The sequence below is a fragment of the Excalfactoria chinensis genome, chromosome 4 (genome assembly GCF_039878825.1).
Source record: "Excalfactoria chinensis isolate bCotChi1 chromosome 4, bCotChi1.hap2, whole genome shotgun sequence".
Classification (NCBI taxonomy): Eukaryota; Metazoa; Chordata; class Aves; order Galliformes; family Phasianidae; genus Excalfactoria; species Excalfactoria chinensis.
Genome location: NC_092828.1, coordinates 64,991,965 through 65,004,762, shown reverse-complemented (window position 1 = coordinate 65,004,762; position 12,798 = coordinate 64,991,965). Strand labels below are relative to the sequence as shown.

The 12,798-nt window shown below is 34.2% G+C and overlaps 1 protein-coding gene across 2 annotated transcripts in view; it reads right to left on the bottom strand.

Moving 5' to 3' along the window:
• The window catches only part of FSTL5 (follistatin like 5), a 232,486-nt gene that overhangs the window by 33,929 nt on the left and 185,759 nt on the right, over window positions 1-12,798 (bottom strand). For both annotated transcript variants that reach the window (XM_072335512.1, XM_072335514.1), the window contains exons 9-10: window positions 9,504-9,665; window positions 7,144-7,278 (exon numbers count right to left, since the gene is read on the bottom strand). In XM_072335512.1, the coding sequence (XP_072191613.1) occupies window positions 7,144-7,278; window positions 9,504-9,665 (297 nt within the window). The remainder of the gene's footprint in view (window positions 1-7,143; window positions 7,279-9,503; window positions 9,666-12,798) is intronic.

The window sequence follows — 12,798 nt, the reverse complement described above, 5'->3', positions numbered from 1 at the left end:
CAAACCTGCTTAAGCCTAGATTCATCATATGAAGAACTAACCTGTTATATCCCCTTATCCCTGTCATTCCCTTACTTTAACCTATGTTATATAGTAAAGTCATAGCTGTCTGGTGGCTGAACCACACAAATTTATTAATATCTTCATTTTTAAAATATTAGTGCTAAAAATGAAGAAGAGGTTAAGGTGACCCATCTTTTTTTCAGCATGAACTTTCAAGCAGAATGAAAGCATTTATTAATTATCTGCTTTTAATTTTATTCTTATTCTATGTTTAATTTATATTTGATGGGTTTATAAAGAGAAATGTGAAATGTAAATTAACATTTTTTTTTTTTTCCAGAGTTATCTTCTGACTGCATCAACTATTACTAATGTTAATATGTCAATACAAATTCCCTAAAATACTATTCTGTTCTCCTGAACATTCATTTAAATTTCAACTCAGGTTGGGTGAATATAATAAACATTTTTATGAATATTAAACTAGCATTTGTCAGTTCAAAGTCAATAATGGACACTTTTGGTCAAATGCGAACTTCAGTCTCAGAGGAACTTTTTGACATTCAGCTAATATATGTAATTTTAAAATGGTACTCATAAAGGACAAAATATTTATTTGTTCATATATCTCCATTTTAATACACACTCTTATAGGGGAAATATTCAAATCTTTCAATTAATTATATTGTATGGATTGGTATGATTAGCAGGAATCTGCTCCTTATCTTCAATGTTAATTTTCCTCTAATTTATTTTCTAACAGAATTCCTTTCTGGTAGTATATTAACTCAATAGAGACTAAAATAAAAGGAAGAAAAAATGGCTCATGAGCTGAATTTCTGCCCCATACTTGCAAGCTTGAAATAAAGTCTTTGTCACAATGCATTCAACAAGTATAAACTTGTTTAGCACTGCCATAAAATAAAATGCCAGCATAAATTATCTCTGAGAAAATTAGGTAAATAGGTATCATTCAGTATCAGATGTGACAGGAAAATTCTATTAAAGTTGCATAAAGCCTTTCAGAGAGAATTTAGGCTATAAATCACAGTCAAAGGGCTTTTAGTCTCATTCTGAGTTATAGAAAGTGGAGATGCATAGTTGCTTATGATGGCTGTAAAACAATAAGACAACAGCATTCACATCACATGAACTCTTTCTAGGTGTTAGAACAATTACATTACATAAAAAGGCACTGTGATAAAAGCAGATCTACTTAATGGCATGGCAAGAATTATTATTTTTAAATACAGCACCAAGAAATGGTGCATGATACAATTTTTACACTCCTCTTCATGACCTGGTGTAAGAAACTGCAGAACTTGCTTTGCAATTTAGTGGGGACAATGGACAGAGTGGCCTAAATGAATAATACAAGATCCTGTGATTGATGACCAAGAGTAAAACTTCATGAATATTAAAGTATCATCAAGTAATATCAAATTACTGAAAATGCCTTAACAACATTACTTGACAAGCTTTTTATTATGACAGCTAGCTCAAGGTGCATGTGTTTGTCTCAGTAAAATTTAGAATAAATCTTAAGGAGAAAGCTAAACTATATTTTGGAAAACAAGATTCTGGGAGACATCAAGATAAAACAGACTGAAAACAGTCCAACTAACAAAGTAAAAAAGAATGACAATTATTTTATTTTATTTTATTTATTTTTATTTTTTATTTTTTGGCTTTAAAGGGAATAGGGTATTTTCATGATCCACGATTCTAGTTTGATAGCATTACGCTAAAATAAAGTGGAGAGGAAATCTAAACCAATCTAATGCATCTGTCAAAGTCAGGGAGAAAGAAAATAAATAAATGGATTTTTAAAATTACTGCAGTTAAAAATATTTTACATTTAAATAAGAATTTTATGTGCCTGAAAATCACTCTTGGAAACATTCCCTTCCCTTGAATGATCCATTCTGTGTGTTTGTTTGTTTTTTCTCTGTACTGTCATTTTTTATTTATTTTTTTTCTTCCTTTAGAGCACTAGATTAAATTGATGTACTCTATTCCTGTAATGCAATTAATTTGAATTAATCCCAAGTGTGGTTCATTTTTTCTCCCTATCTCTTTCCAAGCTCAGGAAATGGTATGCATATTTATACTCCATAGCCATGCATTATATTCCCTATCCAGCTATTACTTTGAAAAAAAATATGAAATACATTCTAATTGTCCAAATAATTTCTAAATACAGCTTAAATACAAAAACAAGCAAGCAGAAAAAAAAAAACAAAAACACACAGCAGATGGAAACTGCTATCATTGCAGTTTCTTCCTCCCCTCTTCATGGTTATTGTTGCAATCTGTATCAATAAAAGGGCTGTAACAAACTGCCCGTTCCACCTTCTTCAATATACTATTAAGTTACACTGTCAAATTATCTGTTCTATATTTTCATTCTTTAGTATCTACTGAGTGTTTCAGTAAGAGTAAGTTGAAAACTTTTATTTGCATTGTGGCTTCAAAAATTGGGTAGATCCAACCTGCATTTGTGACTACCAGAGCAAAGCACTGGCATAAATCAGCACTGGAGCTGTTGAGAATATGCACATTCTCACTTTAAACTGCTGAATTCAGTCGTATGGTGAAGAAAGCTCTCTGTTAATAGAAGAATTGAGGGTTCTTTAAAGTGCACCTGCATGTGCTGTAAGCTAGAAAATGAAAAGCCACCTTTATCAGTTAATGCATAGGTGCTTAGCATTAGAATAATGATGCCACTTACAAAAGGAAATAGGTTTTAAATAATGAAAATAAAAAATTAGCCTTAGTTACACTTAACTTCTAATTTTCCTAGCATAAACTGTTCCCATAGCATCACATTCCTTTACACCAATGCAGCAGTAAATGCCCTGGATAGTTATCACAAACTTCTTCTAGAGGTAGAAGAAAACAATCCTGATTCCAGAACTACTTAGGTTTCAATTGTACTGTTATAAACCAGATTTTGTTAATGTTCTCTTGGAAATACTATTCCAGAAATGTTTTTGTCCTATATTTGCATAGAAACAGGATGGTAATTGAAAACAGAAGGTTGATTAAATACTTTAAACCCTACAAAGCAACAAGGGAGTGTAAATCACATATACTCCAAATAGTTTTTAAAAACTGGCATTAAAATAATTCCTAAATTAGTTTCCAGGAGCTGTTTGGCCTGCTGCTAGGAATTCTGAACAAATTTTGAAGCATATTATTAAGGTCAAGCAGAGCACTACTACATGTACCTATACTGTTATCCTTCCGCTCCTCCCAACTCTCTGAAACATCATGATTCAAGTAGCTAAAGCATAGACTGCAGTGTATGTCCTAGACAAAAGAATAGATAACAGTCCCACAGAATTCAATTCAGTCAGAAATTAAAGGATGAGAATATAATTACAAGCAAGCTACTATGTCCTAATGGAAACCAGGTCTCGTCAAACAAATATGATTATATTCTCTGATGCAATTAAAATTTTAGCAACATAGAAGTTCACATAGATATAAATCAGGATTTTGCTAAACACTAATTTGTTACCACACAATTTTCTGATTGTATTTCAGAGTTAAACAATGGTAGTAATGTACACACTGACTGAATTAAAACTGGCAATCTGATTGATCTGAAAAAGTAGATTTTACTGTTAAATTATTAGCAAATGTTAGAGAAAAAAATTGCTATGATGTGTCCAGACCAATTGTCTATAAGTCTTATCTTAACAATCCTTGTCAATGACATGCAAACAAAAATGAACTAATTTCCCATTAAGTCTGTGTATTGCTCCTTACAACAAATAAAGGAGTTAATGCCATTTAAAGAATCAATAAAGAAGACCACAGAAAATAGAAGTAATTATTTTCTTTATGAAACCAATTTGAAAATTACTATAAAAATATGAATATCTAGTGGTAAAATCTGACAGACTGCTTTACATTTTTATAAAATGCTGTAATGACAATAAAGTTTCTAGCTACAGTAAGGCATTTTCACAGAACATTTGCTTTCTGCTTAAGGCCACGTTTTCACAGGTTAAAATATAATCTTCAAGAGAAATCCTAACATTTCTCGGGGAAGAGGAAGGAAGAGCTAAGGCCACATGATAAAACACATGCACACCATGAAGAAGGATAATGAGAGAATTGAAACTGTATGTTCCTGAAAGGAGGAGGCTTAATGGAACCTAACAGCAGCCATTCAACACCTAAAGAGGTTTGCAAAGCAACACAACCAGACTCTTTGTAACAGGTTCTGCACTGATTGGCATCATTGATAAAAAAACAGGCTTTCAAACACACAGGCCCCTCTTCAGGTTTTATACAGAAACAGAATATCTCAAAGCCTGAAAAATGACTAATGGGAGTATAATTACATGGTATTTATACACTTGGACTTGAGAAATCGAATAACTACTTCTAGACATGGCAAGAATGTTACAAGAACCAGAAAGGTCTATTCTAAATTATTTTACAATATATACTGTTATGACATGCAACCCTTCCTTTGATTGCATTATATCTTTTTATTTCCCTATTGTCATCACTCTGTACATCACAGTACAGTTTGTCTTAAACTAAGGTTTGCCCTTAGATTGGCTCAGGCTGGAAAAGACCTCAAAGATTGAGTACACCATGAACCTAACCATAGTACCCTAACTTTAACAACCCTCTGCTAAATCATGTCCCTAAACACCACATCCAAATGGTTTCTAAACACATCCAGGAATGGTGACTCAACCACCTCCCTGCGGAGTCTATTCCAGTGCTTAACCACCTTTTCTGTAAAGAAGTTTTTCCTGATATCCAACCTAAACATATCCTGGTGCAACTTAAGGCCATTTCCCCTCGTCCCATCACCAATGAGAAGACGCCAACCCTGCTCTTGCTGTAAGGACCTTTCAGATATTTGAAGAGAGCAATAAGGTCTTGCCTCAGCCTCCTTTTCCCCAGACTAAACAGCCCCAGTTCCTTCAGTCTCTCATCGTAGGACATATTCTCCAAGCCCTTCATAAGCCTTGTTGCCCTTCTTTGGACCTGCTCTAGCACCTCCATGTCATTTCGGTATTGAGGTGATCAAAACTGAACACAGCACTCAAGGTGAGGCCTCACCAGTGCCAAGTACAGGGGCAGGATGACTACCCTAGTCCTGCTCACCACACCATTCCTGATACAAGCCAGGATGCCAGTGGCCTTCTTGTCTACCTGGGCACACTTCTGGTTCATGTTCAGCCAAGCATCAGTCAATACCCCCAGGTCCTACACAGTCTTCCAGCCACTCTGCCCCAAGCCTGTAGTGTTGCCTGGGGTTGTTGTGACCAAGTGCAGGACCTGGCATTTGGTCCTGTTGAACCTCATCCCATTGGCTTTAGCCCAGCTATCTAGCCTGTCCAGATCCCTCTGTAAAGTCTCAACAACAACAACAAGAAAAAACAACAACACCAAAAAAACACCCACAACTTAATTATAAAAATAAACATCAGCTATATTCCTTAAAGTAAAATCGGGGGATGAAAAACCCACAGTCCCATCCAAGGAGTTTTACCTATGTAATGATCTTCTTTAATAATTACTACTTTTCTCCATGAACCAATGTTTTAAGATAAATATAAAAACAAAGAGAAAAATATTTATATTAAAGCCCTGGTACTTCATCATAACAGCTTCCATCAGCTTCTAATTTACTGCTAGAGGATGTTAGAGCATGTCTTGCCAGCAGTACTCATTGCACAGTACATAATTTTACAAATTAAGTAAAGGTAGTTGACCTGAAATTATTACATCATATACTCCCAAAAACTGTATTTTGAATAATTATCTCAGATAAGGTCTTTAGAGAACACAGTAGTTTAGATAACCTCAGTGCCTGGAACTTGGACAGCTGAATATAACTATTTTATTGTTATGGTCAAACAAGTCTTAAGCAACCATAAACAAATTCTCATTTGTCAAGGTTTTGTAATTTGGCAACATTCATAACTCATTTCACAGATTGCAGAAGGCAAATGAAGGTGACTGAGCCACTTCATATAACCAGATTATTAGAAATTGAACATGACTGGACAACTTATTTACGCTCAGCTGTCTTCTCAAAACCTTCTGAGCAGTCATTTTTGTGACACTTAAAAACAACCATTAAGAATCTTGAAACAGCAGTTATAATTAGTATTCCTGAAATCAACTAAATAAAGATTTTAACACCGTAGCTATAAAATTTCCCTCCATGAAGGATTTCCTCAAAACATTTAAAGTTTAATAAAGCTCTGGAATGGAACAAATGGAATCAAACTCAGCATCTTACGAAAGGAAGTGTCAGACAGATTTGAAGTGCTACTAATCCTGCCTGTAGTATATTCGGTTGAGTACTTATCACTGTTGAATTATCTTTATTATATGTATTTCCAGAAAATGTGTGCTACTGATGAAAATAATTGGTTGAAAAACAAAGTCAAAAGCACATGAACTCAGAAATGAAGATCTATGAGTTGAGGGAAAGGGAGGAAAGAGAATATGTAGACAGACAAAGAACAGGTAAAATGGTTTATAAGTGCTGCTACCATCACATGAAGAATAAAGAAAAACAGTTTACATTTGTAAGAGAGTTTCCTATGGCACAGTGAACTCCTAACTTTGTAAGCAAATGCAGTCAACTGCTGCTTCACATTTCTGGAGAGCCACAGTTAAAAGGGTACAAGACAGAATGGGCAAAGTGGAACTGATCTGGACCTGACTTAGACCTGCTGAGTACTCTCAGCAGTAGAGACCAAGTCCAGCAACAGCAAGGTATCATGAAGGCAGTCTGACTCTTGATAGATGTCAAGAATACAGACACATTTTTCCTTCTTCTTTTTTTTTTTTTTGTTTTTTTTTTGTTTTGTTTTTTTCAATTCCCCCTTGAAACCACAAGAGAACTACTATTTTCCTAATTTAGACATCTTTTCCTTCACACGCAACAAACATATCATGAAGAAACCACTCAAACTGTAACAGCAGTTCAAAAAAAATATGTCAATTCACAAAAGGATTCAGAGATTTAATTTCATTTCTAAATGAGGTTCACACTCTGCCTTTTAGGTATTATTTAAATATTTTTTAATACTAATTGCACATTCAAGCGAGGGCTGCATGTTTTTTTTGTTTTATACTTCCCATAGTACTTACGGGTCTTTCGAGCAGAATCTTCTACAAAAAGAGAAGAAATGTCTTCATCCACTCCTGCATCATTCTTTGCAATACAAGTATATGCTCCTGTATCTTCATAGCGCACATTACTAATGTGTACCTCACTGCCATTTGCTGAAAGGAGAGGAAAAATTCAACATACAGGCATGCTAAAATGCTTTCAGATTAAATACTCCAAAGGCCTTTGACTTGAGGAATCAATCTCACCTTCTCTATTCATGCTAATTAAACTTTTCATTCCTGACTTCATAATTTGGAGACATGCCAAACTAATCAAAAGGTATTCAACTGGCTAGTAAACTGCATGTATTATTACTCATCTTATAGATACATGTAATACCTCAGTTGACTTTGCAATTTGGAGTTAAATATCTGATATTTTGTATAGATTTAACTGACTATGGTCATATTTAAAATCAGTTATGTTTTCATTAGGTTGTGTTTCATCACTTAACACTCTATTACAAGCTTTACAAACAATAATGCAGGTTTCCACAGAATATAATGTACTAAGTTTTCAAGATAAATAATACGGAATTGTCTCTAGCAACCAGAAGCCCCTATGATTGCTTTCTTGTGACTGAAGTATAACAGAAAAAAATAGGTACTTTGGAATTTTATACCCACATCAGCATAGGAATCTATGGGAAACTACCCTCTAAAATAATTTCAGGAGTATTTCCAGACAATCTTGGACAAAATAAACACAAAGGAGTTTTTCACATACAAAATAAGCACTAGCACACAAATGAGGGGTTGTGCACCAGCTTGACTAGGGATATCAGCAGAATCCAAATTTCTCAAGAAAATGTTTTCTTAAATATTGTCATGTGAATAATGCTGTGAACAATGACACACTGCATTGTAAGTGTAGCATACTTGTTCAGCTGTAAGATTTCTAAAACAAGTTTCTAGAGATTCTATAATATGGACTGGAAGGACACTAGGTCATGGTAAAACCCTCCTTCTGGTCCTATGAATAATATGCTATGTCTAATACATAGACAGTTTATTTAACTCTGAGACAGGAAAAGCTCGGAGAAACTGTAAAACTTTATTTTGTATGAGTACATCCAGGAAAACTGAATTAAACTGTGGTTTGTTAGTTGGTTGGTTTAAAGAAGAAACATTCTAATTAATTCATCATAAATATGTAATATAGAGGCAAGGGAAGAAAAAAAAAAAAAGAAAAAGAAAAAAAGAAAAAGAAAACCACAACCTTCCACAACCTTTTCCCTAAAGGGGAAATCAACAGGAAGAGTCTAGAACATTCTACTCATAGTGGAAAATCCTTCTTTTAAGGAAATTGTTCACATGTACTCGTAACAGTAAACTGTGAAAGCAAAGAAGCCTCCAACACCTGTAAGGAAGACACTACAGAAGCAGTTGCCATCTATCTTTCCCACTCTACTACACTGCAGCCTCACTTCCATCATGTTTTTTGCAGAAGAATAAGATGAGATTTTGAAGATAATGCTGATAGCACAAGATTTTTTCTTCCATGGCTGATTGAAGTTCACCAGGACTACAGATGACTGCCATTCCGGACAGTTTCACTGAAATCTACAAGCCCTAAAGATGATAAAGACTGGCCTTGACCACCGTTTAGAAACTACATTTCCCTTCACTTTTGTACATTTTTGTGTTGCTTGGTTGTTTTTGATTTTTAGTGGTTTGCTTTTTTGTTGTTGTTATGAAGTACCTTTGCATGACCTTCGAGGTCTGCTGAGACCACTCATACAAGAGGAAATCTATTTCATATATTTCTCCTTCTGTCAGTTCCCTAATTCCCACTGAAACTCTTGCCAGTCAAAAAAAACTGTTTTCAACTGAGCCACAGTAAAAACAAAATTTAGTCCATGCTCCATTATAAACTTAAATCTGGGCTCATGAAAAATAATTAGATTACAATCAATGCATAGTTATCAGTAAAATTCATTTTTGTGAATGAAATATTCACAAAAACATTGCTTCCTAATTTAAATAGAATTTTTGAATTCCTATTGAATGGTTTTAATGTACTTGCAATGAAAAAATTTAATATTGTAGTTAGAACTGCGTTTGGGGCTGTTTCTTGTACTCAGAATCTATGTAACTATTAACTGAAAAAAGCTACTGGAATTTACGAGTGATTCTGTTATAACATAAACCTCTTATTTTGATGAAGGGAAAGCAGAGTACATGTATGCCTTAGGAAGAAATTTCAAGATATAGTCTAAAATGCTTTAACTTAGACTTCAACGCTTGTTTAAAATTTGGTAAAAAGAATACCAAGTAGAGAAATGATACCCTCATAAAGCTTTTGCAATCTGTAGAAAACAATAAATGTGCCCATTTACCTTGCAGTGTTAGCTGTTTAGACAGCTTTGGAGTGATATCAATTCCATTCTTCAGCCAGCCAAGTTGGGGGTTAGGAATACCTTCAGCATGGCACCGAAGACTCGCTGTAACTCCTGGCTCCCTTGCCTGACTCTCTGGGTACACTCGGATAACTGGTGGAACTGAAGTTAGAAAACAATCATAATTAGGGGAGAAAAGCATTACCTTCATATTTAAAAATCATTACAAGCAATTCTAAAGACACTTGCAGCTATATGCGATGACAGTGCAAAATGCAGATGTGGCATTAGTCACATATTCACTCTCATTCAACACTGAACTCTGTCACAGTAAATTTATGAAGCAGAAAATGATCTGTGAGAAAAATCCCTTTTCACTGACTGTGTCAGAGAAAAGCCTGAATTCAGTATTTAGGAGTTGAGTAATAAAATGTTTTCCCTCAAATTTCTTTAGAAAATATGAATAATTTAGAGCCAGTAAGCAGTGTTCTGTGTACAGCTTTTATTTAACACTTTCAACCCTATCTTTATACTCTCTCTGAAACACCTAACAGTAATTTATCTTTCTTGTAAAACACAAATGATACCTAACATTACCTTTAGTTTATATTTAATTACAACATTCTGAATTCATGTGAAAATTTCAAGTCTCATATATTAGGTATTAAGACTGGAAACTTTTACGCTTTCGGAAAACTTCTGGCTCACTTAATAAAATGTATGGCACTGCATTTGTTATATGCTACAGGACTGCAGGAACTTCTAGATCTGATCTGGAGCTTCCTATTTTTCTTTTTACTCCATTTAATACAATGTTCCTAGAGTGAAGAATTGTTTATTTGAAATTTACACACACGAAAAAGGTAAATATACTGTGTCATACAGATTACTTGGTATTGCACTCCTTATTAGGCAGATTAGCAGAACGATAAATTATTAACGATTTATAAAACAGTATATGTAGCCATTTGGGAGATAAACTCATACTGTACATGCTTTATACAGCAACTAGATAACTGTGACTTTTTACCATGGAACATCTCACATATCTGAATCTGAGGCTTAATCAGATCAGCTAATCGTATTTAAGCACTGATAATAAAGCATTTGGTTTGAATGGTTTATTTTCTAGCTCTAGATGAGTAGAGCTCAGACTAGCCTTCTGACCTTCATTACCAGTAAAATGTAAGAACTTTTGACATCACTTTTAGAATGATTGGAAACTTGCTGCAATGCGTGCTTACAAACAAAAAAAACCTGCTGCATAGTGCATCAGTACTGGCATATGACCTCGAAGAGGACAAACACGTATTGGCAAACATCAATTAATCAAGATTTAGGAGTACTGCTGTGTGGAATTTATATATGACTAATTGGTGATATTGTCTTTAATTACACATAGAGAAAACTATCTTGAAATTCTTTCAAAATGAACAAAAACCAAACAAATAAAAGAGCAACTACTTTTAATGAACATTAAAGAAGTATGTTTTCTATTATCTAAAGATTTGTTTAATGCAGCTCTAAAAACATGGAATACTTAGCTGGTGTCAAAAAACACAGCTGGATAGAGGATGAAATATCAGTTGATAATGAAAGAAGATAACAAGATCAAAAATTAACTGTGTCTATTTTGGCAAGAGATTAAATATTTTCAAATGCTATCCAACTGTTTACAAGAAATGCCCCAGCATGCTGTCCTATTAGAGCATAGAAATGCCTCAGATTTCTAGACTGCAAGAAATACACATATGTACAGCATCTCAATTAAGACATAAAACTCAGAAGGTTTTAGGGATATTTTAAACCCAATTAGAGATAATAATACATATGGAAAATTACAGATAACTCCACAAAAGCAGGTACAAAAAATATATTAAAGACATGGAAGAAAATAAAAATCTGAAAGCTATGGCTGCTAATTGCTTGGACTACCTGATATGAGCTGCATATCTAAAAACAGTTATTTAAGATTTCCACTGAGTTTCTAGAAGGGACTGTACAAAGATCTCTCTATTTCTATTTTCAGCTCAAGCCTAAATTTGTCATGCGTGTTCCCCATCAAAATGTTCCCTGTTACCCCTCTCCTGTGGGATCTGTGTGAGACATTGACTTTCCCACTGTGTTCCTAATTTTGAGATCCTCTCAACTGTATGATTGATTGGCTTTTTCAGTACTTTATCTCCCAGACTAATTCTGTCTCTCCTCCAAGGGTCCAATTTTAATCTTTGCTTTCTTCAGCATTTTTTGGAATGAGGTTCATTAATGACCTACGTCCATGTTGCAGATTTCCATATCAAAGCCAGGTGGTTTATTTCTTCGTTTCACCTGAAGAAGAGCAAGGAGCTCCATCGCCTTACAGAGGGCATTGCCATCACTGAAGACTTACAAGCAACCTCACACTTCAAACCACCGATTGCATGTCACTGCATCTATTGCAAGACACTGTTTATTTGTTTTGTGCCAGTGGAATATTACTATTGAATATAAAAACATGCAAGAACTTCAGCACCACATTCCAACAAACTTCTACTTGAGTGAATGTGAAAAAAAGTCTATTTGTCTTATTTTGGATTTTTTTTAATTTTTATTTTTATTTTTTTTTAATGAATAGGAAAAAGAAATTGTTAGTTTAGCTTGGGCAAAAGGGTGATCGTCCGCCCCTCAACAACCCCCCCCCAAAACAACTTTTAACATATTAATATGTTAAAGGGCATTTTAGAAACAGGTGGCTCCCTACCTATTCAAACAACCATCATTACAAGAAAATCTGAGTTATTTACAAGGGTTTCGTAGTCTGGGTTCACTACTTTGTTTGGAAAAGCTCTACTAGCATTCCCCTATAAACTTTTTAAAAGTTGCTGTGGAAAAAAAAGAAGCTAACAATCACAAATGATATTATACAAACATTTGTGAAGTACAGATGACTCACCTCTGTATATATGTTCTATTTGTAGAAGATTTTTTTTTTAGAGAAAAGAGAGATTTTAATGACAAATTATGGAGTTGATATAATAGATATTTTTGGTGAGATAATTATATAGCTCCTCTTTGTCTTCAGTGATATTAAGACCAAAACATATCCATCTATCATTATCTGAAAACAGACTTCCAAATTCATGGGCTTTATGATATATCATGTCAACAACACTGAAGGAAAAATACTTGATGACATGAATTTCATTATCACAAATATACAGAGGAGGATAAAAATCAAAATGACAGGCTCAGACTCTCATTATTGTAACCAGTTGATAAAAGAAAGACTGTGAGAAAAGAACTGGCTTTTGGTGGA